This window comes from Rhinolophus sinicus, linkage group LG03 (genome assembly GCF_036562045.2).
Source record: "Rhinolophus sinicus isolate RSC01 linkage group LG03, ASM3656204v1, whole genome shotgun sequence".
Classification (NCBI taxonomy): domain Eukaryota; kingdom Metazoa; phylum Chordata; class Mammalia; order Chiroptera; family Rhinolophidae; genus Rhinolophus; species Rhinolophus sinicus.
Genome location: NC_133753.1, coordinates 70666644 through 70694430, shown reverse-complemented (window position 1 = coordinate 70694430; position 27787 = coordinate 70666644). Strand labels below are relative to the sequence as shown.

The 27787-nt window shown below is 35.7% G+C and overlaps 2 protein-coding genes and 1 pseudogene across 2 annotated transcripts in view; 1 reads left to right on the top strand and 2 right to left on the bottom strand.

The window, feature by feature from the left end:
- Positions 1–25535, bottom strand: part of CHRM5 (cholinergic receptor muscarinic 5) — a 73092-nt gene extending 47557 nt beyond the window's left edge. The window contains exon 1 of the mRNA XM_019752875.2: positions 25132–25535. The gene's annotated coding sequence lies outside the window, so the exon portion shown is untranslated. The remainder of the gene's footprint in view (positions 1–25131) is intronic.
- Positions 1–27787, top strand: part of AVEN (apoptosis and caspase activation inhibitor) — a 142562-nt gene that overhangs the window by 26434 nt on the left and 88341 nt on the right. Inside the window, exon 3 of the mRNA XM_019752876.2 lies at positions 5522–5696. Coding sequence (XP_019608435.2) covers positions 5522–5696 — 175 coding nt within the window. The remainder of the gene's footprint in view (positions 1–5521; positions 5697–27787) is intronic.
- Positions 10435–11690, bottom strand: LOC109458865 (lupus La protein; annotated as a pseudogene).

The following is a 27787-nucleotide window of genomic DNA, read 5'->3' as shown; positions in this document are numbered from 1 at the left end:
CATTTTGTGAGGAATATAGTATGTTGTTGAAAAATGTGTGATTGTTTTCAACCTCCTCATTAGATTAAAGCAGGAAAGTCTTTTCTACACCCCTTTACTCCAGGGGAAGGTAGAACCTTCAAAAGCTAGCTTCCTGAGTACACAAGGCCTTAAATAGGACCTGTTGTCTCATTGTTGTGTATTATTAGTCACTTCCCAAATTTTTTAAAAAATTTAGTTTATAAATTTATTGGGGTGACAATTGTTAGTAAAATTACATAGATTTCAGGTGTACAATTCTGTATCACTTCCCAAATTTTACTGGCTTATCTGAGAGCTCTTCATGATAAAGATAATCTTTAAATATTTTCTAGCAGACTGTTTCCTTTTTTGAAAGAAAAGGTAAGCAGATATCTTAAAAAGACCGTTGCCCAAACATACAGTTAGTTCATAGGCTGGCCAGTTCAATTCAGCAGAATGTAAATTAATGTAAATTATTGTGCATTAAATAGGACCACAGCTTCAGTGCATAAATCTTTTTATTGGTTCTGTTGTGCACATGGTACCTTTCATCTAGCTGTCCTATCCGTTATGGACAGTGGGGTGCTAAAGTCTGTTAGGGTTGTGCTATTTCTTGCTTCAAGTCTGTCAGTTTTTGCTGCATATTTTGTCAGGTTCTATTATTAGGAGCATATATTTATATATTTATAGTTATATCTTTCTGATACATTGACCCTTTTTGTCATTGTATAATGTCCTTCTTTTGTAACAGTTTTGCCTTAAGGTCTGTTTTTTCCGGATATTTGTGTAGCTACTCCAGCTCATTTTTGCATACTGTTTGCATAGAATATCCTTTTCCATCCTATGCTTCATTATATGCTATTTTAATCTTTGAATATAACATGCCTCCTGTAGATAACAAAGTTGGATTTTTAAAAAATCATTCTGTCAGTACCTGCCTTTTGATTGAATTGTTTATTCACATTTAATGTTATTAATATAGTTGAATATTTGCCATTTTACCTTTTGTCTTCCAGATGTCTCATGTATATTTTATTCCTCTAGACCTCCTTTACTGCTTTCATGGGCATGAAATTAATATTTTTAATGTAGCATTTTAATTTCTTTAATGACTTTTTTTACTTTTTGAGTAATTTCTTCAGTGGTTGCTCTGGGGCCTACTATATACATTTTAACAGAATATGCTTCAGATTTATACTTGTTTCCAGTGAGATAAACATTACTCCTATATATAGGTTATTCCCTTCCCCCCTTATGGTATTATTGTTATACATATTACATCTATATGTTACAAAACCAACAATACGTTGTTACAACTATTACTATGTAATTTTATCTTTTAAAGACTGAGAGAAGGAAGAAGAGTAAGTATATACTTACAGCTTTTGTTAGACTTCTTATTAACTACTTTTAGTTTTGTTCATTTGCTTCTGTATATTGTAGTTGCCATCTAGAGGCATTTCCTTAGTTCAGTGAAGTTTTGCTTCCACTTACCACCTTTGAGCTGTTATTGGCAAATGTATTGTTGGGCCTATAACATATGTAAATCTAATTATGCACATTGTTTTATACAATTGCTTTTAAAATCAGTTATGGGAGGAGAGGGTGTATCAGATACATGATTTGCAATTGTTTTCTCCTATTGTTTAGGTTGCCTTTTCATTTTATTGATGGTTTCCTTTGCTGTGCAGCGTTTTTTAGTTTGACGTAGTCCCACTTGTTTTTTGCTATTGTTGTCAAATCCAAAATGTCATCGCCAAAACTGATATCAAGGAGCTTACCAGCTTTGTTTTTTACCAGGACTTTTTTGGCTTTAGGTCTTACTTTCCTTACTTTTTAAAATTAATTTTGAGTTGATTTTTGTGTATGGCATAAGATAGGTGTCCAGTTTCATTCTTTTACATGTGTCAGTCCAGTTTTCCCAAAACTGTTTATTAAAAGACTGTCTTTTCCCCATTGTATATTCTTGGCTCTTTTGTAATAAATTGACTATATACAAAGGGTGCCAAAAAATGTATACACATTTTAAGAAAGGAAAAAATTATTAAAATTGTAATGCTCAATATATACCGGTAACAAAAGATGAATACAAATCACGTTTGGCTTCTGCAATTACAAGAGATGCTCAAAGTGGTTACCATCAGCATCCAGACACTTCTGATTATGGCGAACTACTGCTTGAGCAACGTTGACCAAAGTGTCCCCTTCTATACATTTTTTTGACACCCCCAGTATGTGTGAGTTTATTTCTGGGCTCTCCATTCTGTTCTATTGATTTATGTGTCATATTGTTTTGATTACTGTAGCTTTGCAATATAGTTTGATATCAGGAAGCATGATACCTCTAGCTTTGTTCTTCTTTCTCAAGATGCTTTGGCTATTTGGGCTCTTTGTGGTTCCATACAAATTATAAGATTGTTTGTTCTATTTCTGTGAAAAATGCCTTTGGAATTTTGATAGGGATTGCATTGACTCTGTAGATTACTTTGGGTAATGTGGACATTAACAATATTAATTATTCCAATCCATGAGCACAAAATATCTTTCTATCCGTACCTTCTTCAGTTTCTTTCATCAATATCTGATAGTTTTCAGTGTATGCAAGACGAATTTTGTAATGATGTTGTTAACATAATAATGATGTTTGTATATTTATAGTTTTCACATTTCTTTTATCAGTATTCTCTTATTCTGTTTTTCTCTTTATCTTGGGGCTTTGCATATTTTGTCTCATCTTTGCAAAATAAACCAAACATAAAGTCTTTTAGGAATTTTTAAGATACACCTTTCTCTTAAGTTACATCAACTTTCTTAATGCCCTCTTGTGATGGAGGCTAATGACAACTCTCCTTGTTTCTGCAGGTTGGTGGGGATAATGAGATCCTTGTTCAGTGATTTTTCTAAGTTGGAGATTAGTGAGTCATTCATCTGTGTGAAGCCAACCTATTCTAAACACTTTGTAAATATGAAATGGTGGTGATGGCAGGGCCATTAATTCTATCTAGGTCTCCTGCCTCCTATGTCAGCACTTGTTTCATTGAGTTAATAGTTGCTCAGGTGTTTCAGATTATAATCCTCTTTTACATCAAGCTAGTTACTTTGTCCAGTTTTACATTTTTGCTATATGTTATAGCTACGAGTATGTTCAGAAGTTTTGTACAACTGGAGAAGTCTCCCTGAATCCTGTTTACCCAGTGGGCCAACAAAAGAATATTGAGTTCTCCCACATTAAACCCTGCTAGTATTTTCAGCTCTAGTTCTAGCCCCCAAAATCTCATTCATTACAAAGCTATTTTCTTTAGAATGTTTCTGGTATTTGTTATATACATAGCAGATCTCATTCAGTCACATGTCTGTAACCTGCTAGCATCTTTTTGTTCTGAGAAACTTTTAGGAATGGCAGGAAACCTCTAGGTTTCAGGCAATCTTTGCAATGCTTAGATTATAAAGGAGATTGCTTTTGTGTGTGTGTGTGCTGTCAAGGTGGCTTATGATGATATTTGAGGGCTGAGAGTGATCTTGAAAGGTCAGTTACTCCAGCGTTTCATGAAAACTTATAAAATTTGGTTCAGGTATGATTAGTGGCTGGTGTTAAATCTGTTTGGACGGTTGATGGGGAACTAGAAATTTGTGGTGGACCAAAATAACACCACACAGACTAAGTCCTAGATGCAAGGGGGAAACATATCTGTCCAGTGGGTGGGTCACTCTTCCCCCAAGCTCATTGGTTTATCTTAGCGTTACTAATGTCGGCTCAGCCATGTATCATCTGTCATTTGATGAGATATAACGTAAGGTTCAGAGCACCATATATGATGTATTTTAGCCAAAAAGCTGTTACCTTTGACTCCATTGGCATTTAGATATTTTAAAATCTGATATTTCCTATAAACTAATCTATAAACAAATATTACAAGGAAGCAGCCAGACAGAAGATAATCTTTCTGTAATCCACCTGTACCGGTCTCTTCAATAAATCAATGTCACAAAAATAGAGTCAGACTTAAGGAGCAACAGTGAGATACAGTACATGGTCTTGAATAGGATCCTGGCTTGGACAAACCATCTGTAAAGGACATTTTTGGGGTCAGGGAAATTTGGAAATAGTCTGGATGTTACATGAAATAAATTTGCTGAAATGGAGAGGTGTAGAATATTGATAAGAGAAATCTGGTTACCAAAAAAAAACCACCAAAAAAAGTATATATAAATATATAAATAGAAAAAAATCTGGAAGTATATGCACTAAGGTGTCCTTAGTGGTACTTTCAGGTGATGTGAATACGGGAGTTTCATTTATTTTTTGCTTGTCTTTCCCTCATAATTTTTCTGCAATGCACATGCCCTGTTTATTAATAAAAACTTATTAAAAAAAAAGTCTATACTAAAGCATCCTGTACAGATGGGTTGCTTTAGTATATTTCACAAGTTTTTTTCTTGATAAGATTTCATGATTATAGGGATACTTTTTTGAACTGTGTCTTTAGATTCTACATGCCTCTCTTTTTTCCAAATTCAATTTTTTTATTTTGGAAGATATTAAACACATATAAAAGTAGATAGAATAATATAATGAATTTTCATGTGCCCATCATCTAGCTTCAGCAGTTACCAGTTATGCCCAGATTATTTTACCTCCACCCACCATTCCTCACCATCCATTATTCTGATGCAAATCCCACATGTTGTGTCTTTTCATCCATAAATAGTTCAATATTTATTTTTAACAGATAAAAACATGAAAAATAAACACAATACTGGTATCGTACCAAACAATAAATAAATAAAACAATATCCTTAATTATAGTCAAATATGCAGTCATTGTTCACATTTCTCCAATTGTCTCATAAGTAATTTTCTCTAGTTACATTGTTTGAATCACAGTACAAATAAGGTCCCAACATCACACCTGGCTATGTTCATTAAGCTCTATTAATCTATATGTTTCTTCTTCTCCTCTATTTTTTCCCCTGACCATTTATTTGCTGAAGGAACTTGGCCCGTTATCTTTTGTAATTTCTCACATTCTGCATTTTTCTTCATGCTCTCTTAACCTTTTAATGCCTAAGCCTGAATGCATCTGAGCAGGGTTCCCATTTAGAGCTCATAATATAACATATTGTTGGAGGGTGTTTACAAAATCTGTAAATTGAAAGAGTTGATTTCCATCCTAAAGTCCTTTGAGTTTAAGATTTACAGTCTTGGTTATTTCAATAAGAGGAAACAACTACTGAAATAGGACATACTGGGATAGACTTTAGCGATATCAGTTACACAAATTTTTAGGTAGGAACTCACCAGATTTCCTTTTCAAAGCTAAATGAAAACGTGACTCTGAAAGTATACTCTGGTATAATGGGATTATCTTGAAATATTATTTAATATCCTCAGAGAGCTTGGTCTGTAAATGTGCTCTTTGTTGTGATACCTAGGACTATTTTTTGGTTTTATTTTACTGCTAAGGCCACTAAGGTCTAGGTTTACATTGCCTGCTTATTGATTTTTCTCTAATGATTGCAGGTTGAAGATGACAGTGCTGCAGAGGCCCATGGAGAAGAGAATGAACAGGGAAATTATTCTAAAAGAAAGATAGTCTCTAACTGGGATCGATATCAAGATACTGAAAAAGGGGTCGATAAGGAAAGTGAAGAATCTCAGAGGGGGACGGATTTCAGTGTTCTTCTCAGCTCTGCAGGTATGAATTCCAATTGCTTGCACACTGGTTAGTGCCATAAAAGTTGCACAGATTGTTTTATTTACGCTTCTTTTTAAATTGCATTTTGGTAACTAGCAATTCATTGTTTGGCCTTTGGATTTTAAATCCAAGTAAAGGACACTGTGTGTAATGGTTTGCAAGGGGGAAAAAATGACATTAAGTAGAAGTCAAGGCTTCTATGTACTGATGTAGAGTGACTTCAGTTGTGGTTGAAATGAATAATAACCTTTATAGGAATGAAAAAGGCTGAACTCTGCCCCTCTCAATTGGGCAGTCTGAGAGACAGCAGTGTTTTCTTTGATTTCAGAGGAATCGATACTTATGTTTATACAAAGCTAAGAATTTCTAGAATATATGTTGTTTCCACCCCTTATTTTATAGCCAGGAATGTGCATATTAGTGGATATGCACACATTTAGAGACATATACACCAGAACACCAAAACTTTTCTGTTTTGCTTTTGGACAGTCTATCAATAAGGTGCAAAACTCATTCCTTCTACTGTGTTTCCCCGAAAATAAGACCTGGCCAGACAATCAGCTCTAATGCGTCTTTTGGAACAAAAGTCAATATAATACCTGGTCTTATTTTACTATTATATAAGACCAGGTCTCATATAATAACATAATGTAATGTAATATAAGATGGGGTCATATGTTAATATTTGCTCCAAAAGACTCATTAGAGCCGATTGTCCGGCTAGGTCTTATTTTCGGGGAAACACAGTATGACAAGCTGTTTAAGGTGGACTCCCATCCTGAGCAATGTGCAACAAGGTGAAGCTGGAGAGAAGTTACAGGAAGTAATGGAGCAGGGCTGATTGTATACATGGCTACACCCTATTGGGCGTGGCACAAGAATTTAAAAGATGGGTGGAGGACAGGCTAGTGGTTTTCAGGGGTGAGGGATGGGAAGGTGGGAAGTGGATGTGATTATAGGCAACATGGTGGAGGCTTGTCCTGATCGTTGTCTTGATTGTGGTGGTGGGTACACAAACCTATGCAAATGATAAAACTGTGGAGAACTTAAACACACATACACACACAAGTGAGCACAAATAAAACTGGGGAAGTCTGAATAAGATTGGTGGATTGTGTCAGTGTCAGTATGTCCATATCCTGGTTGTGATATTTTACTATAGATTTTTTGTTTTAAGTTAAAAAAAATTTTTTTTAAATTTTTTATTGGGGAATGTTGGGGAATAGTGTGTTTTTCCAGGGCCCATCAGCTCTAGGTCAAGTCGTTGTCCTTTCATCTAGTTGTGGAGGGTGCAGCTCAGCTCCAAGTCCAGTCGCCATTTTCAACCTTTAGTTGCAGGGGGCACAGCCCACCATCCCATGTGGGAATCGAACCGGCAACCTTGTTAAGAGCTCGCACTCAAGGCTTCCTCACCAGCAGTTCAGGGGCAGCTTGTTGTCTTTAATCGTAGTTGTGGAGGGCGCAGCTCACTGGCCCATGTGGGAATCGAACCAGGATCCCTGTTGTTAAGAGCTCACGCTCTAATCAATTGAGCCATCAGTCCGCCCCTGTACTACAGTTTTGCAAAATGTTATTATTGGGGGAAACTGGGCCAAACGTATGAGATTTCTCTGTATTATTTCTTACAACTGGATGTGAATCTGCAGTTCCCTCAATTAAAAAAAATTGCCAGGTTTAAAAAAATTTGAAGTATAAGGTGTGAGAAGCAGTGAAATAAAATGAAAATAATATTTTTAGACAGTTTGTTGTGAATTCCCTCTTCCCCCCCCAACTTTTATGTTGCTTTTGAGTTCTGCCTTTCTTTCTGTCTGCCTGTACTTTTGAGTACCTATCCCAGATTACAAAACAAAGTGATGAATTCTCTTCCAACCTAATAGTTGGAAAGAGACTAAGTGGAGCGACTATTAGAGTGTGAGTTACAAGAGCAGATTCAGTCTGGTGTCATTATGTTCTGTGTGACACACAGCGTAACCACCTCAGGCAGAGGTTTGCTGATGGCATCCACTCATTGACTGTTTAGGGACTGGTGACTCATCTTTTTGCCAGTCAGATGAGTATTCTCTTATTATCTGCATTTTGGCCAATTATGGGTTTAAAAGCACTTTTATTCAAGATAGAAGAGGTAAAATGTGTGCTGGCTAGCTTCATTTTTTATCAGCTCTTCTAAAAGATTTAGGGGGAAAATTGAAGTAGTGCAATAAAATTAACATGTGGGCTGTCTGTGGATTTAATTGAATCAATTGTGTAGTCAGTTACTAGGACAGTATCAGGCAATAAAAGATGCTGCATAAATGTTTGAAGGCAATGAATAATTCTAGTCTAACCCAGCAGTTAGGTGCACTGGCTTATGATTTTGTTTACTTTCCCTCAAGATCACAGTTGTTTTCTTATATTTTCTCCTAAAAGTTGAGTTTTTGTTTTGTTTTCTGAAATGCGTTAAATTTTATCGGTTACAACCATTTCTTTTTTTAAACCACTTTATTGAGGTATGATTGACATGTAGAAGGCTGTACATATTTAATGTGTACAACTTGATGAGTTTTGGGATAAGTGTACACCTGTGAAACCATCAAGGCCGTCGACGTATCCATCACCTCTCAAAGTTTCCTCGTGTGTGTGTGTGTGTGTGTGTGTGTGTGTTTTAAGACTAGTTAATATAAAATCTACCTTTGTAGCAAATTTTAAGTATACAATATGGCATTCCTAACTGTAGGTACTATGCTGTATAGTAGATCTCTGGAACTTATTTACCTGGCATAACTGAAACTTTTACATCCATTTGAAATTAGTGGAGTAAGTTGGCATAATTACTCTGCTTTGCATTTCAGTCTTCTAAAGAGCATGCAACCTTGTGATTCAGTTTTCTATTTTTCTTTGTTCGTATATATTATATTTACTAAGTACCAAAGTAACCAAATTAGAAATAACTTATCAACATTGAAAATGTTGATTTTTAATAGTGGACATTTAAATTCAGCTTAGGCTGTTACATTCTTTCCTTTGTCAGTGTGGTTTAATATAAGGAGCGCAGGCCTCTAGGTTGAACAGGTCTGGATTTGCATGCTGCTCTAGGATGTTTCTGTTTAACTTCAGGCAATACTATTTCTCTCAGTAGGAAATGCAAGAATAGAACGAAGTAACAGTGCTTGGTTCGATGATGTCCGTGTCTTATCTCAAATTTACCACTGATTTTAGTTCTGCTTCATATGTAACCAAGGTGCCTAGATTTAGTATTTATCTGAAATTTGTTGTTGAAAGCTTAATGAGCTGTATTCAGTAAAGTCAAATAAAGTGTAATTTGCCTTGAATGCTAGACATACAGCAATGGATTTGCCAACCATATCCTTTTCTGAGAAATTAGAAGTTCTTCTTGGGTAAAATATAACTGATTATTGAGTCTGTTTATTGAATAACCAGTAGTGGTGGTCTGAGTTTCTGAGCATTTAAAAAAGTTGGTGGACTTGGGTTAAGCCATAAAACAAAGTCTTTTCCCCTTTCCCAACTTTGCCACCTATAGTTGTTCACCTGTTTTTTTCCTCTATCTCAGTGTCTGCCACGTGCCATGAAGGATAGCTACTGTCGCTGCTACGTAATCAGAGTTAGAAAAATGTTTACAGTGTGAGCAGGAAGCACTGGAGCATTATTGAAGAAAACCATGTGCCTAATAAAAAATCTTTTATGTGCAAGTCTATAAGCTCTGTTTAAGTGGAACAAATAGAAATGATTAGGCCACAGTTTGGTCAGTATAGTTGTCTATGCCTGGTTTCATTTAAAGTTATTATATGTCTTCCTCAATGTAATTTTATAGAAAGTTAATTTTGGGGGGGAGATTTTAATTGTAATGACGTTTTTTTTTGGCCTCTGTATCCCTTTGCCAGAAATTAGTCTGAAAGGGAAAAGAAAGCCTATCACTCTAGCAGCCTATACTTTTTTTTTTTTTTTTTTTTTAAGATTTTATTGGGGAAGGGGAACAGGACTTTATTGGGGAACAGTGTGTACTTCCAGGGTTTTTTTTTCCCCCCAAGTCAAGTTGTTGTCCTTTCAATCTTAGTTGTGGAGGGCACAGCTCAGCTCCAGGTCCAGTTGCCGTTGCTAGTTGCAGGGGGCACAGCTCACCATCCCTTGGGGGAGTCGAACTGGCAACCTTGTGGTTGAGAAGACGCGCTCCAACCAACTGAGCCATCCGGGAGGCAGCTCAGCTCAAGGTGCCGTGTTCAATCTTAGTTGCAGGGGGCGGAGCCCACCATTCCTTGCTGGACTTGAGTAGTTGAACCAGCAGCCTTGTGGTTGAGAGCCTACTGGCCCATGTGGGAATCCAACCGGCAGTCTTCAGAGTTAGAGCTCCAACCACCTGAGCCACCGGATGGGCCCCAGCCTATACTTCTTATTAAACTTTGAACTTTTGCTTCTCGTGAAGCAGCAGGATAGTTATATTGCCCTGACTGATTCAGTTTATTTTTTTCTCTCTTCTTATATGGTATGGATTTTATTAGTTTTGTGAATATATTCTCAGATTACAAAGACAATTTAATGGAAGAAACTTCCTTTTCTATTTGGAATATTTACAATAATACAAACAGAACTATACATTAAAAAAAATCTTTATTTGGGTAACAACAACAAAAAACAGGTTAAACCACACAAAAATCTTTCCTTTCTTACAGGTGGACATTGAAATAGGCCTAATTTGCTTTTCTTTTTTTAAACCTCAAAAGATAAAAGCAACTTGTTTGCTAAACTACTGGTCTCCTGCACCGTTTTGTGTTTTCTGTTGTTTTGGTGCAGTTTCTTCTTTGTTTTTACTGGCCCAGCTCCATCATTTTCATCATGTTCATCATCACCGTTAACTTTCATTTTCTTGCCCTGAAATTGTACTTTTTCTTTAAGAGACCCAGCCTTGGCAGCTTTAATTCCTTTTCTTTTTCCTTTAAATCAGTGACCTTTTGATTTCTGTTTGTTTAGGGATTCTTGTTGATCCTCCGGTGATTTTTCTTTTTTTTTCAGTGCTGCTTTTCCTACCCCTTCTAGGACACCCATGTGTCTTCTTTGTTCTTTGATTATAGGTTACCATTAGTAGCTTCTTTGGCTTTCTCTAGTGCCTCTTTAGCCTTTTCTTTAAATAGAATCAGTCCCTCTTTTGCTCTTCTGATAAAGTCTATCCCGTTTTTTCCCCCCACAATTTGAGAAAAGGAAGTGTGGATCTTCTTGATAGGTCTGATCATCTAAGTCATCCCCAAATTTCAGCAACCATCCAATCTTTTCTTCTAGAGTTTTCCTTTCAGCATCTGTAATCTTTCTTTTTTTCTTCTTCTTGTTTAGCTCTTAATTTACCTTACACTTTATTTTGCTTTCTCCCCCCCCCTTTTTTTTGCAAAGTAATCTTCCTTGAAAAGTATTATTAGAAGGTATGTATCTTCATGCTTTTGGGCAGGTGTCTCTGTAAACTTTTTAGCAAATTCAGTACTATGAGATACTGCAAATATTGATCCCTTAAATGCTTTGTGTAATGTTTTTGTATTTGAATATTTTGTGCTTGACTTTTATCTTCTCATCTTTCTTTTATATCATCAAGGGTTGCACCAGTTGGGAAGCCTTTCATATAAATGGATCTGCTTTTACATAATTTTTTATACTCCTCAGTCATCAGACCTTTTGAACTCATCAGAGAGGTTTGCATGGAGAGCTTCTGATTTTAACTTTAACTTTATTTAATTCCACGAGTTTTGTCTTTGGTTTTTCTCAGTGCTTCTGTTAAAGTCTGTTAGGCAGTCCAACCTGTTGAATTTTATTATTATCTCCAGAGGCACTCAGCTGTCATCCAGTTTGATCTATTCCTTTAAAAATTTGTGTCATGGCAAAGTAAAGTCTAAAATAATACTTGATTTGATGACTGATTTTATTCCCTGAGTAGCCATTTTTTTCACTATCAACATTTTCTATTTTAACAAGTGAGGAAAGTGGTCGAATTACAGAATATCTTGCCTGTGGATTCATTTAATACTAAGTGACATTAAAGCCCAATTATTTTTTGAGCTTTTTACTTTCTAATGCTCTTTAGATTTTTTGGAAGAGTTGCAAAGATACAGAGAGTTCCCATGTACCTTTCACCTAGCTTCCCCTAATGTTAACATCTTACATAAACATAGTATGTTTATTAAAACTAAGAAATGACGATTGGCATACTATAGACTATTTGAATTTCCCCATTTTTTTCCCCATTGATGTCCTTTTTCTGTTCTAATTTAGGAGACCATATTGCATTTATTTATCTCCTTCGTCTCCTCTAATTTGTGATAGTTTCTTACTGTTTTCTGGACTCGACCAAACTTTTGAAGATTTGTGGTTAGGTATTTTGTAGAATGTTCTTCAGTTTCGGTTTTTCTCATGACTGGATTAGGCTATAGATTTTTGGGGAGAATACCACAGATAGGATATGCCTTTCTTGTTGGATCATATCAGTGGATACATGATACTAACATGACATGACTGATGATGTTAACTTTGGTCACTTGATTAACATGGTATCTGTAAGATGGTCACTTTCTCCAATGTAAAGTTACTTCCCATTCTCTTTTCACTAGAAGTGAGTGACCAAGTCCTACGCACGCCGAGAATATGGGAATTAAGCTTACCTAGTAGAGGGAGGAGTATCAAGGAATCTGTGGGCGTATATTAAAACAATGACAGTAAATAGTAAGTACTTGGAGGGGAATAATTTTGAGACTATCCAAAGACCGTGTTTCTCCTTAAAGGCTCAGGGGAACCAGTTCTCTGAGTGAGGCTGAGAATGGCCTCATATAAAAGGTCAAGCTATGATGACTAAATACTTGACCTTGTTGTTTGTTCAAGCTTTATTGCAGAGCTATCTATATTACTGTTGGTGCTGTTCTTGTGTTACTGACTCTTCTCTCAATTTCTCTGAAGAGTGGAGTCATTTATATTAACTGAATGGGGTTAATGAGGATACATTTGTGAAACAAGGTAAAACATCAATAATTGATTTTAATTTCTTCCTCATCAATCAGTTACAAAATACTTATTTTATCTCAGTGTTTGTGGCTACCAAGAAGCTACATATATGTATATATAAAATGTATGTATATTTATATGCGTGTGTACATATCTGTGTGTGTATATACACATATATGTTTAGCTACACTCCAAATGACTTGTATACACATGTCTAAAATCTATTGATCAGAAAAATCTTCATTTTTGTGCTTTTTTATGCAAGAGACAGTGATGGTGTCGTATGGAATTCAGAGGTGCAATCTTGTAAAAGTTATCCCAGTAGGAGATGATAGATGAGAAGAAGACATGTTTCAGTGACTCAGCAGTCATTTCAGCAAATGCCAACTACTTGGCTGATCTCCCTTAGAAGTTGGGATAATTCTAGGGTAATGATTATTGCTCCAGTGGTGCTGTCCAAATAGGGGCTGATCCGAAGAGAGAATGGGATTAATGTGTTTTTAGATTCATAAGGGAAAAATGTCATGACACTTTGATGTATGACATAAGCGTTTATTTCTTACTGCTATTCTCCGCAGCCCCATAATCTAAATGTATTTTTGTTTAGATATTTGAGCTTAGTAAGAGAAAATCTGGAGCAATAGTATTTGGTAGAGTGCTAGATATGGGTAAAGATTTCTAGCACTTAAAAAATTTGTGGGCCTGCCAGGAGCGCTGTGCTCCTAATGCTGATGTCCCGGTGAGCTGCCAACTGACCAGCAACCGACTGCCTCAGCTGGGGGCGGGGGGTAGGGGGGGGCATTGCTCATGGCTCATGGCTCATGGCTCATGGCTCATAATACCAGTATGGGCCAGGGAGCTGTGTCCTACACAACTAGATTGAGAAACAACGGCTTGAACTGGAGGGGGGGTGGGGGGAGAGGCGGAAGAAAGTGGGGGAAATTGTAAAGTCTTTAAAAAAACATATGATTAAGATATAGTGGTGGCGGTTTAATAGTAGTCAAATTGAATTTGACTGCTGAATTGCGATTTTGCCTCTTAACCATATGTTACTGCTTTGCTCTAGAACAGATTTTAGTAATAAGCTATTGTCAGAAATAATTTCTTTTTTTTTTTTTTTTTTTTACAGAGCTTAGCATTTCTAATTCTTGGGGTCGTCAGAGTAGGATTTTTGTGGGGAGGAGATGGAGGTTGGGAGAGAAGGTGGTCTTGCAGAAATTTCCAATGGAAGAGGCAGCATTGTTGTGATATGTATTGGGACCAACTTTTGAATTAGGTTGAATAGCAATAACTACCTTAGTTTGGGGTCGATGGGATGTAGATGAGGTGTACACATAAATAAATGTGTTAAAATTGTTCTTACTTATAGAGCACCTGGCTGGGTATTTGGTATATAACGTACAATATTTTATCTAACTTCATGATAACCCTGCAAGGTTGGTATTGGACCATCTTACAGATGAGGCATATTAAGCTCAAGGAAGCGAGATAACTCACCCATGTCACATAACTAGTATGTTGTAGAACTGCGGTATGACTTCCTCTCCGTCTCATTCTGAAACCCATTACTGTTCTGTATACTGAACTGTTGCCTTCTGCAGAATGCATACAGTTGGCTGTGCAGCAATGGGCCCTTTGGGTGGATTGCATGGAAAATGAGTCATTAAATGGTTTGGGAACAGTTATGTTTCCCTTCCTCCCTTTGTGGTAAACAAACAAAACAATAAAATGTTTGGCTACTTTAAAAACATTATATTTGTTGGATAGTTTGGTGCCTTCTGATCTGGTCATGACAATGGGAACATTACTCTCTTATTACTTCCTACTTGTTTCATTTGTACTGACAATTATGAAACAGTATGGATTTATTACAACTATCTGACTGGTATTATTATGACAGTTACTCAGGAACTCTAATATACTCAGGAGCTTTAATATGGAAATGAGTTTTTCTTCACTGCTGATAATTATTAACCCAAGCAAAAAGATAATTATGTGTTAAACTCTGTATGCTGTGTATGTGTAAATGAAATTCATCTGCTTCATATTAGGAAAATTGACAAGACATCACTATTGTTAATATTTTTCACATTACCTTTTGGATTTCTTATTTAGATATCTTCTCTCTGTAATTTTGCAAGAAAATCAAGTGGGATTGCTGCCAGCGCTTGACGGAGTCTTAGAAAAAGTTGTGATTTAGTATTCACACATAAACTCAGTTTAACCTAAGTAGACCAGTGAGCATTTTAAATTTATTTTAAAGGGAGAGAGCACTTATTTGCAAAGTATTCTGAATCCCATGTTAGTCTTTTTGAGTTTTGATTGGAAGCTCGAATGATGTCATTTTTAGGGTAGGCTAGATTTAAGTACATGAAAGCTATATTTTTTTCCTTTATATTTTGAAGTCAGAATGGTATTGCAAGTTAGTAATGCTTTAATTTGCATATGGTATAAATGTGATTTGGGAATTAGCTAAGATACTTGCCCATACTACTACGTAGAGCAGGAATTAAATTGGGGCTCTCTCTGTGTACAGCTAATAATGATAAATGGACCAAGTTGTGGGACAAGTTTTATTTTTAGACCTCCACTTCTTTTTTATCCTGTGGCACTCCATTTTCTTTCCCAAACTTGACTACCTGTTTTAATGCCCAAGGCTTTTATATACTCGTTTATGCTTTGCCTGCTATCAGGGTACCTCTCCCAGGAAACCCACACATGTGTGTTTAATATTCATACTTTATGTTCACATTGTATATGGTCATCAGACCACAACTGGAGAAATCAGAGGGAGTGTTGCTTGAGAGGCAGTCCATTTGGAATGTTCATGTGTGGGACTGTACTAGGACATCCTTATATAAGCAAAGCAACAGGTAAAGTGAAATCATTTTAGAGCTGGCTGCTCGGTGAGGTCTTGTCAAGTTAAGACATTCTCAGTGCACTGGTACTTACTTGAAAGCTATGCTGCTAACAAAAAGATATTAAATCCGGTCTGTATAGGAGTGTGCATGTCTGCCAGCTATACAGTATAATTTCTAAATAAGAGTTTGCTGCTCCTGATGGAACTTTAAAATAATGTAGCTCTGCATATTTGATTTTCATGGATCTCATCTCCACTCTGGCTGGTTGCTATAAGCCACACTAGTTTCCTATGGGATCATTAAAAAAACACACAAAATAGCACTAATCCCACCAGAATATCTTGTCTTCTTCCCTGGTATCCTTATGCTTTTTTCTCATTTAACACCCAAAATCATAGAGAAAAAGTGAGGTGTTTTTTTGTTTTGAAACCCAGAGAACAGAGAACTAAGAACGATCATTGCATAATGAACTCATAGCTAGAACAAGTTAGTGTTCACCTGAGTGCTTTCTTCTAATACCAATCTTAAATCGCTTGCATTGCTCCTGCTATGCCAGCAACTAGCAGCTGACATAAGAAAAATATACAGCCACGTCTAAGTTGCTTTTTTCTTGACCGCTTAAGGTCCCTACTGCTTCTCTGCACGTGCCCTTTAAGATTGTCAAGGTACTAAAATAGCTACTCTTAGTTGAGTGCCATTGGTGTGTTTGAACCTTTTGGTGGCTTTTCCCTCGTTCTTTATGGGGCATCACATAATTACACCCTGAAACAAAACAATTTTAATAGTATTTGGTCCAAATCTTTCACTTTTCAGGTGGGGAAACTGAGACTCTTATTAGCTGGGGTTTAACCTAAGGCCATATAGATATTTTTGGTAATGAATTGCTCAGGTAAGCATCTTTTCTGTAGGTTCATAATGTGGTCACTAAATCATAGCAATAGACAACCCATTAAATTGCATTTTTTATGAGAAGAGGAATTTGAGTTGATTCCTTTGGGGTTGTGTCCTTTGGGGTAAACTATAATCAGATTGGTTTATAGAGAGGAAGTAGAGATCATTTTCTCAGAGTTAAAAATTATGAATATTCTCAAGTGTATAGACTTTCCTGAACAAATTCCTATAGGATGAGAGAGAAACCTGGAGTACTATAAAAGCCAGAAGGTCCTATCTATTGCCTGTTTTTTGGTCTATCTTGTTCTACTATCTCTGCTCCCTACTTTTGCCTGACGTGGACATATATCTCTTTGCTCTATTTTCCATGTTTGTTTTTGTTAGACTTGGGATTCAGGGTAGAAATGAGTATTACTCACTGGTTCCTGTTTTTGTAATTTACATCCTTCTAATGTTTCTTGGGTGTAGGAACCCTGGGAAGGGCAAAAACTGAGGATAATTTCTGTTTTTCTCAGAACTTTCAGGGACCAATTTGTAGATTTAATTTTCATTTGGTATTTTTGTTTACAATTTTTAAATTTACTTTTTTTTTTTTTTTTAAATCCTTGAGAGACCTCCCCTGTCCACATTGATTCACCATAATCTAGGACCACAACATGTTCAGAAGGTGCTCAGGAAATAGTAATGATACAACAGTATCACTTTGTTCAGAATGGCCAGTCTGCATTGGGTCTCTGCCTAGAGAGGGATGTTCTTCTCTCATTGTTTACTGTGATCCTCAAATTTTTCTGGACTAATTTATTTGTGGTTTTAGTTATTTAATTTCTTTGTGGTTTTAAATAGGAGCAGTGAATTTTGAAATAGTCTTTCTGATTTAAGCCTGGCCATTGTAACAGGGAGTTTTAACTTTCCTGAAGGTCATATTATCAGAAACTTAGAATATACTAGAGAACCTGTGATTCTCCCTTTGTAGTAATAAAGGTTCAAGGTTCAAAATGTCACAGATGTAGACATAGGGATGCAATGAGGAGGCAAATATGCATGGACCGTCCTTTTTTCAAAGTGTCCTTGAGGGAAGGAGAGCATGTGAATTGTGTTCAATGAAGCCACTGGGTTGAGATACAAAAGCCTGACTCTCAAATGGTTCTCCTAGCCTCCTAATGAGAGAGACCATGAATGTATAAAATTGGAATTTATTGTGAAGTGCAGTATTTTATTGTGCTTGTGAATAAAGGCAAGGGGAGAGTAGGAGGAGGATTTGTTTGACTGTCTCATCTTCAGCATTTGTTGACGTGTTGATCTTTCTATGGTAGCGGAATATGAGAAACTGTGTCTTTCAAGGTCAGAGCATTGGATCACTCTGAATGGTTATCCTGAAGGCAAGCTTCCCTGTCTCACTAAGAAGTCCAGCCTTTGTGTTCCTTTTAAGTGGAGTTATTATTGTGGTTTTTATGTATTTTGTTTTTAAAAGGAAACTGTGTGAATTTTCTGTCGTTGGAGTGAGGAGATACATATTTTCAACCTTACTAGCTCTTTGGTACTGATGAGCCAAAAATGCAATTTGGTTTTTTTTTTACACACAAGATATTAACCTTACTATAACTAGTTTGTACCATTGTGACCATGAGTTTAGGTATCTCTTTTCTACATAAGAAATCGTGTTGACCCAATCAATTTAATAAAAAAAAAGAAAGAAAAAAAGAAATAACTGTTGAGAGTTGGTTTTCTACCCAAGGAACTCTGTAATGTTGATTATTTTACTTCTATCTATGATGTCACTACACCACAGGATGCTGATACAAGAGGAAGATAAAAGGAACTAGCCTATGATTCTGTTGTCTAGGACATTTATTTCAAAAGTTTAGCTGGGGATCTGAGATAGGCAAGTTACAATAAATGTGTTGTTTTTTTTTAAAGTCTTTGTCTTGGTATTTACATTTATTTAAAGTATTTGTAACAAAGATAGCTGTATAAAAGTGCCTTCTCTTGATACTTAAAAACCTTGATGAAGATGGATAAATTATAACTAGCTCTAAACATACTTAAGTATTGCCTACTGGAGTTTTTTTTCCCAGACCTATTTATGGAGGGGCCATAAAAAAAGTCTGATGCAAAGATGGCAAAAATTGATATTTATTGAAACTGGGTGGTTAGTATATAGTGGTGGTTATCTGTTTGAAGTAATTCATAATAAATAAAATATATGAAAATGAATAGAATCTCAAGAATATATTGCAAAAGATTTTAAAGCATCTTAAGGGGGAAAAAGACATTGGTCATTTGGGAGACTAGGTTCAAAATAGAAATCACTTGAGATTTTGGAATAATAGTTATGAGAATTCCTTAGTAACTAGAAGTAGTGCTGGAGATGATCAATGAATGGAAATGAATAAATTACATAATCATAATAAAATATTACATAATAAATTATGACATGACATAATTATGGCACCATAATTGAAACATGCTTTTTTGGGGGGTTGGAACATATTTCCTCTTTAAAAAAAAAAGGTTGCTTAAAACCAATATATCCTGCTAGATATAAATTTTAGTTATATTTATATGATTTGTAGTTTAAATACTTGAGCTGTATCTCTCTAAGTAAATTACAGAGCCCACAAACGTGGAATCAACTAAAGGCAACTAGAATGTTTGGCACAATGTTATAGGTGAAAGGATATTATAAAAGGGGCGTCTTGGTATTTCCAACAATTAATTCTGTTGATTTCACGTACTGAATTCTGACTCCTATTATGACAGATTTTCACTGTTTCATTTCCATGCCGTACTTCTTGATTGCAAATGATATAATTTTCTGAGGTTTTGTTAATTTTAGCTATTTCTGGGATATTCTAACTGAAATTACAGATGTTCAGTCTTTGTTTATCAACTTTTAATTTATTTGAATCCTAGATGGTGGTTGCTTGATCACTGTGGAAACAACAGAATAATTGAGCAGCCTTCTGCATGCCTAAGCAGCAGTGTTTTGCAACCTGTGCCCACTAGGGCTAGCAAAGACTATGGCTTCACATAACTTATTCCAGGAATTTTAGAGTATTTGGCAGTGTCTCCAATACATGTGTTAAAATGCAGAAGAATACCTTTGTGGACCCTCTAGATGGCAGAATAATTACAACGAATGGAGCCAGTCCAATGAGTGTGTGGAGGGGAGAGCAAGGAGAGATGGGGTGAGAAGGGGACCTGTTAGCTAACAGGGCTCTAGGTTTTCCATTTCAACCTGACCAGGCTAGATCTGCTTTTATACGCTTTATTTATTTTGATGTTTTATCTAAAATCTTGTTTGAAAGAATGTAACACAGCTAAAAAAATGGTGGGATATCAAGGTTCAAAAAATCTTGAGTTGTGCACACCAACATCAAACCCCGGATTTCTGTGAGGATTTAGTGAATGCATTCGTCCACATACCCTAAGCATCTCTAGAGACTATAGTTGACTCCATCCCAACACACAATGATGAATTTTAGAGTGAGGCTGGCCCACTTCACCACTCTTCTGACCTTACTTTCTGTCAGAGAGGATGAGGTGCAGCATAGCCTTTAGCCTTTGTCCCTACTTTGAAAGAGATCACTATTGTTGGCATAGATTTAACATAAATCTGATACTGTGGCTCTAAACTCAGAAAGGAGATTTGACTTAGATACTTGCATAGGCTTACCCCTCAGAGAGGGAAAGGGCATAGAATAAATAAATGTAAGATTTCTAAGTTTGTCACTTCACCACTCTCATCTTTTGAGTAGAAAGCAGATTGTAGTATTGCTTCAATTTCTTTTGCAAAATGCTTATCCAAATTCTCTTATAATCACTTTTTAATAGGGCCAGTTTAGATCCTTTTGGACTGTTGATGAAGTTCTAGATAACAATATGGTACGGCAAACGTGATTTCCACGTCAAATTTGCATATGAAACATGAGGTACTTGCACACCTCCTAATATCATATAATATACTTGACAAATACGATCTATTTGTAGCCATTATTTCAGTATGACTGTTCCAGAAAGTTCCCTACATTAGGACTTTTCTGTACTTGTCCTATTTGCTCATTACTCTCGAGTTGAATCGGAGGTAAAATATTTTAGGATCACTGTGCTTCTGCCTGCTTGATGAGATTGCATTTGAGAATGTAGCAGGATACATTTCCACATTCACTTAACACATCTATTGATTAACTAGTCCGTCCTGTGCTTACCTTGGGAATACAGAAATTAATGAGATGTGGGCCTCATTCTTGAGGCCCTCACCCATGAGGATGCAGAGTTTAGAAGACAAAGTAAGTCTATAAATAGATTTCCAATGCAATCTAGCAAAGCTTTATAAAAGAGGTGTTATCAGAGTGCTGTGGAAGTTCCTGGGCATGGAAAACCCTTCTGTAGGTATCACCACAGGTTACCCAGAAATTAGGTATGCAGAAGACTGTATCCTTGCCACACAGATGAAGGGAGACATGCAGCTATGAAGGATGAAATATTAGAGTAGCACCATGTTATGTACTACGAAGCCCGATTTAGATTTCATTATGCACCCACCAGCATATTTAGATTATTACACCAAGAAAATTCTGTAAACAGCTAAAGATTTTAATTGGTGTAACTGAACTAGAAACTGTCTTTGACTTTTGCTACTCAAAGAGCATGTTTATACATTCATGCAATGATAGTCAGTAAATAGGAAGCTCATGTATTTCTGAACAGTGTGACATCAAACTATGAGTCTATATTAGTGGTTATGTTTTCTGATTGGTCTGGATTCTTGAATTATTTCACTAATACCTCCAATACCATGTGAAAAATGGAGGATGGCAAGATCTTCAAACAACTGTTGAACAATCAAGTAACCAGTACATAGGACTGGAAAAATGCTTTAAAAATTCTCTCACATACCATTGTTTCAAGCAAACTGTGTAATTATGGGTAACAAGATTTCAGCTTGGCTTGTATTTATTCATGGAGTTAGTTTTTCACACATAATGTACATAGGCTCTGAGTCTAGGAGGGTAAGATACAAATGACTGATGTTTTGAATCGAGGCTATTGTGACTAATCAAAGAATAAACTGCACCTGTGTTCAACGTGGACGGATTGGCTGTTCTGCTTTGTCCTTTGCAGCTGGAGCTGCATAAAAGAGGAGAGATGGTCTATATATGTGTATGTTTGTAAGAGGAGCAGTCATTGTGTCTCTTTTGTTGCGCTCTAACTCCCAAATTACTTTTATTTTTTGTAAATTTGTGCTGAAGACGCTCATAGAACACAGTAGTTGGGCTTATTAGAGAGATTCCTCTCCTTTTTTGAATTCGTAGTCTTAAAAGGATGTTCACCAGTCCCCTCCCCACCTTCGTGTTACAATGCTACCATTTGTGCCACATACTAATTAATCTATATCATGGGATCACTTTATAATCTGTATTTAAGAGTCTCTTTCTCAGAGGAATTCTTTCTCATTTTGAGGGTACTGATAATTTTCTCAATTTCCTGCGTAGCATCAGTGTTTTTATTTGAACCAGAGTGAACTGTGCACTTGTTCCTCAGCCCTAGAGATTCCCCTTCCATTATTGTTGGGTTACTTGCTGGTATTTTCCTCACTCCCATTTTATCATCATCTGTGAATTATATTAACATGATGTTTAGACTGTCTTTTAAATTATTAATGAAGTAAAGTGTGAAAGGGTATTTTTATTTTTAGTAGTGGTGCTGTAAAAGTGACAAATGCAATGAAAGCATCTTTCTCTAATTCGGCTCCTGTCATTCGTCTATTTAGTGTCTCTCTGATATGACTTGAAATGATAGCTCTCACATCTCTTTTGCAGCTAGTTCCCACTGAAAGGATATAATCATCTGTTTGATATCACACCACTTCCCCAGCTACAGATTGTAATGTCAAAAACCAAAGATTATTCTCTCTCAGCAGGAAGAAGCTGGAGAGGAGATGAATCCCTATGATGAACCACGATCCTTATTCAGATTTGGTCACGTCATGAAAATAAATTAACCATAATAAGGGACAAATATACTGGATAGTTGAAATACCCTGTTGAATTAAGCTTGAAAAACTTTCCCATTATAATGGGATGAAAGAAATTTTTTCAAAATTTCTAAGGAAAAATTTGAAACTGACAATAATGCAGATATCAGTAAATATTTATCGATTTCAATATATTATGTAATGTCAGTCCCTTTAAATTAAATGTTAACACTTAAACATGTATTTTATGTATATTTCTAATTTTACATACAAAACTATTTCCTGCTATTTCAGACAAAGATGACATAAGAATCTAAAAGAAAGTCAACAAAGACACTAAAATGGTTTTACTTTATTTTCACCTATATACCAACTTTTATTTTGTCATGGTTTAAAAAAAAGTGTATAGCTTTTGGATGATTTAAATTACTAAGGATATACTAATGTCACTGCAAACATATTGTAGCCAAATTATTTGCTCCATTTTAATGAAGGAAACCAATGATACACAATCCTATTACTTATATAAAAGTATTATAAATGTGCATAAAATACATTTTAAATTATAGAAACAGTTGGGGAAGGCATTGAATGTTCAAAATCTTTTTAATTGTTAAATCAATCAACACAAGGGCAAAACTCCCATAAACCAAATCTTCAGCTACTAGCCTAAAATTCCTTATCCATTTATACCCATGAGATGCTAAAGTTGAAGCAATTTTCAGCTTTTTAACACATCATTGATAAAGTTAGCTAATTGATAAAATTAGCTAATATTTTTTATTCACTTGTTTACTAAAATAAAGAGGAAAATGTAGATTATTCCAAATTACTGGAGAGTTGATTTTTCTTGAAAGCTTCTGTTTAAACTTCAATAATCATTATTCAGAATGGATTATGACAGAGGAAAACCTTGATTTAGATAGGAAAGAAAATGAAGATTCATTGGGACTGATGCTGACCAGGGCTAAAGGGGAGGAGGGTGGTATCTGTTTGCCCATCCATTGTCATTACGAGATAAGTCATAGAAGCAAAGTCCCCACCCTGGTGGGATATCAGTCCCTGTGTACATTACGTTGAATAAATAAAATCCAGAAGACTTCAGGGAAAGAATTTTATACCTCCTTCAATTCTATTTATTGGAAGCAAATTGAACATAATATTATCAATCTCCTATTTTTGCCAAAGTTAAATCCTCTAATTATGAGTTGAAACTTTGATTAATATTTTCACTTACAAAATACATACAACTTTTCAAAGCCTGTCAGTTTGCAAAATATATCATAATAAGGAAGAAAGGAAAAAGGAGTCCGTAAGGGTTCAGGTAAGACTCAATGTAAGTAAAAATAATACTTCACTTTTAGTTAGGACTGGTATACAAAGTAGGTATTTTGAGATTTCTTAATAAGTAAATATTTTTCTCTGCAATGAATTGGCACGTGACACTGTCACTGCTTGTTTTTAAATTGCTGCTTTCCTGTGGTACTGGAAAATGGTGGGTGAATTTCTGTAATGACTTCAGATGCAAAAGACTTATGATATTTAAGGTTGTTTATAGACTTTTGAAAAGAGTGATGGGATCATGTAATTCACTCTATTAAAATTTGAAAAAAGGAAAGAATTCAGTGAAATGGAAGTGTATAATTTCAAATTTAACTTTTTTTTTTACACAAGTACTGAATAATTACTTCTGACAAATTTCCTTATATTGTCAGATCTCTATAGTTAGGTGTGATTTGCTTTTGTTTCCCTTGTCTCTTGTCTTCTGAGATAACAGAAATATATTGTTGTAAGGCTTCTCATAAAAATATTAAGCTTTACACTTTTCCTATTGACGTTATATGAAAACTAATATGGTTGAATTTTGGCTAAAAACCTATGTATGGAATTAAAATTCTGACAGTCCTTTCTGTATGTGTATATGTATATATAAAAGGATAGTCGCTCTAGAAGTCTCTTTATGGGGTGATTTCGAGGGAATTTCTAAAAGACACTGTAGTCTTCAGAATTTTTTGATGGCTTCAGTAGTTTTTTGCCTTTTACAGTTTGGACCATTGATCTGAGTTAAAGCTTTTGAGGTGTTAAAATACCAAGCATCTTTTTATTCTATTGTTCAATCAGAAAAATGTCCTCACTTAGACTGTTATGAAAACACCTCTAGTACCTTTAGGGTAAATTAACCCCATTCCACTGAAGTGTTAGATCCTGGTTTACTAGAGATTGTTTTTCTTTAGCATGAATGAGAGTGACATCACAGCTTGCTTTTTCTTGGTCACGATAAAAATCAGTCACTGAGCTTTGTTCTTTTGCGTTAATAGAAATAATATTAAAATGCATTAATTTTTCTGTTTTACGAACTACCCTGGGAAACAAGTTTCATTTGAATATGTTCGGTAAATAGCATCTGTGCATGGCTCTCCGCCCCATTCAGAGTTCCCTCCATGCATTTTTTTTCAAGCTATTAAACAAAACAAAATTGGGAGTTTAAAAATGAAGACAAAGATGGGACAAATCCAGTGAAAACTGAATTGGATTATTTGGGTGTTTTATTATCTCGTTAGGAATGATTAGTTTATATAGTATAAGTGAAAACAAGTGTTTACCTCAGAAGTCTTAAATCTGCATAAAGCTGAAGGAAGGACTGCATATAATTCCAATCTGCTGGCTCATTCACAGCATCAGCAGGTTTAGTTTCAGTAGTCAGGATATAAATTAATGTTATAAAATTCAATCTTACCTGGCAGTGGTTTGTTTGAAGCTCAGTAATTTGCACTCCGGTTGGAAATATTAAGCTTCGATACCTGAAATGCCTTCTCTACTTCCTGTCGTGTTTTCAGCACTGTAATTTCTTGCAGTGTCTCTATAGCTGTATTCCTGGTGATCCTATAGCATTAGTTAGGACAGCATGCAACAGATGAAGATTCCATTTGGATAGGATTATAGAAATAGAGGGTGAATTTTGCCTTTTTCTGGTACTAGCTGTTGATCTGACCACGGACAACTTGAGTATTCAGAACTTATTAAAAATTCATTGAATGTCTCAGCAATGAGAAATCCTGATTCTTCCGATAGATGTTTTACCTTCTGGAAAAGTTCTGTCCATGTTTCAGAATTACACAAGCTCCCGAATCAAGTTGCTTTAAGAAATTATCTGGACTAGAAGCATGGATGTTCTCTTGCACTCTCTTGCTTTCCTTGTTTTTCTTCCCTTTACCAACTTTTCAGTCCGTTAGCTTCCTTTCTGTAGAGGATGAAGGGATTTCTTCTTCTGTCCTCCTGGTGCTTCTGTAACATAGTTCTGGTACACTGTTATTGAATAGAGAGGGAAAAATCCCCAAAGAAGTACAGCTTTACAATATCTCCGGACAGTGAGCATACTTGGCATGAATGAAGAGCTGCTATGAGCTATTCAAATCAGACAGCACACTGATGGGATGACGCTTTCATACATAATAAACCCATTAATTACTTCTCCTGATGGACAGCAGTGTGCCCTGAAAGGGAAGAGGAAGGAGCGGATGAACACATTTGGTTTGATAGGTGCTCTCTGAGCAGCTTGTCATTGAGAAGTGAATCCAGGAAAAGCTGCAGCTCTGGAATGTGATCAGGTAGAAGGGGCTAGAGTTGTTTTGGCAGACAGTTAAAGTGACGTGTCTTGGGAGGAAAAAGAGAGCTGAGCACAGTTAGCTGGAATAAGGTTCCAAAATGCATTTGATAATTTTCATTTTCCTGTTAGTTCTTTTGGCTGGAAGAAAGTACTCTGTATTTTACCTATGCAGCATTTGCAGAAATGTTGCTGAGCTCTTTTCTGATGATGGTTTTTTCCTAAAGAGGGAAAATAATTTTTTAAAAAAATCTTTGAGATATAAAAGTATATTGTGAGTTTTAAAAAAATTGTAGAAGGAAAAAGGCTGCTTTTTATGAAATGCACACCTGTTTTTACAATCTTTTGGGCCCATGAATTTTGTTGCTTTGGAATAAAGCATTATGAGTCATCACCTGGTATAAAATTTTAGTAGGGTCTTCACTTTAAAATGTTCTTAAATTAGATGGACTTCTGAGTTGCTGTATAAAAGAATAGATCTAAAAATGTAAACTTCATAATTTTTGCACTTCATTTTTTAAATATCACAAGATATTTTTTCTACTTATCCATAAGGTCATTTTAGGAGTGTTTCTGGACAATAGAATGCTTATAAATGTTTTAAAAAGTTATTATGAAAAATTTCAAACTTATGCAAAACTATGGGAATATAATATATGGACTGCTATAAACCCGTTACCCAGATTCATTAATTACCAAGATTTTGCCAATATTAGCTTTATTTAGTTTTTTTTCTTAGCTGAAATATTTTAAAGTAAATCTCATTTCAACCCCACATACATGTATATTTAAAAAATATGGAAACTTTCCCATATGACCACTATGCTATTATCACACCTAACAATAACAGTAATTAAATTTAACAATTAACAGTGGGGTTAATTGTTAATAGTTCTTTGGGGTCATATAATATCCAGTCTATTTCAAATTTCTCATGCCTCAGAAACTGTCTCATTATAGTTTTTGTTTTTTTTTCCAAATTGGAATCTAGACAAAGTCTACACTTTATATTTAGTTTTTAGGCCTTAGAATTTTAAACATTGGCTTAGATGATCACATATGAGAAAGACGTAAAATTTAATTTCATAGTAGTCTTCTACACACATTTATAATATGACTGTCTACATGAGAGAACATATCTCTAGAATATTTTCTTGAACTTTTTTCCAGATAACATTATTCATGATATCAAAAAAGAATGTGATTTTATATGGTAACGGGTAGTCATTGGTTAGGTTCATGATTTTCTATAAGTTTTTCTTGACTTGTTCTGGAGTACATAGTTCAAGATTCCACCCCAAGATATTGAGGTTAACTTTTGGGCTGGGCAAATTCAATCAAATACATTCCAGAGCCAGTTCTACTTTATTGTTTGAAAACAGACCACCTTTTTTTCTTTTTTTTTTTTTTTAAAGATTTTATTGGGGAAGGGGAACAGGACTTTATTGGGGAACAGTGTGTATTTCCAGGCCTTTTTTCCAAGTTAAGTTGTTGTCCTTTCAATCTTAGTTGTGGAGGGTGCCGTTCAGCTTCAAGTTGTTGTCCTTTCAGTCTTAGTTGTGCAGGGCGCAGCTCAGCACCAGGTCCAGTTGCCGTTTTCTAGTTGCAGGGGGCGAAGCCCACCATCCCTTGCGGGACTCGAGTTGAACTGGCAACCTTGTGGTTGAGAGCCCACTGGCCCATGTGGGAATCCAACCTGCAGCCTTCAGAGTTAGGAGCACGGAGCTCTAACTGCCTGAGCCACCGGGCCAGCCCCCAAAAAAGACCATCTTGCTTGTTTACCTCATCA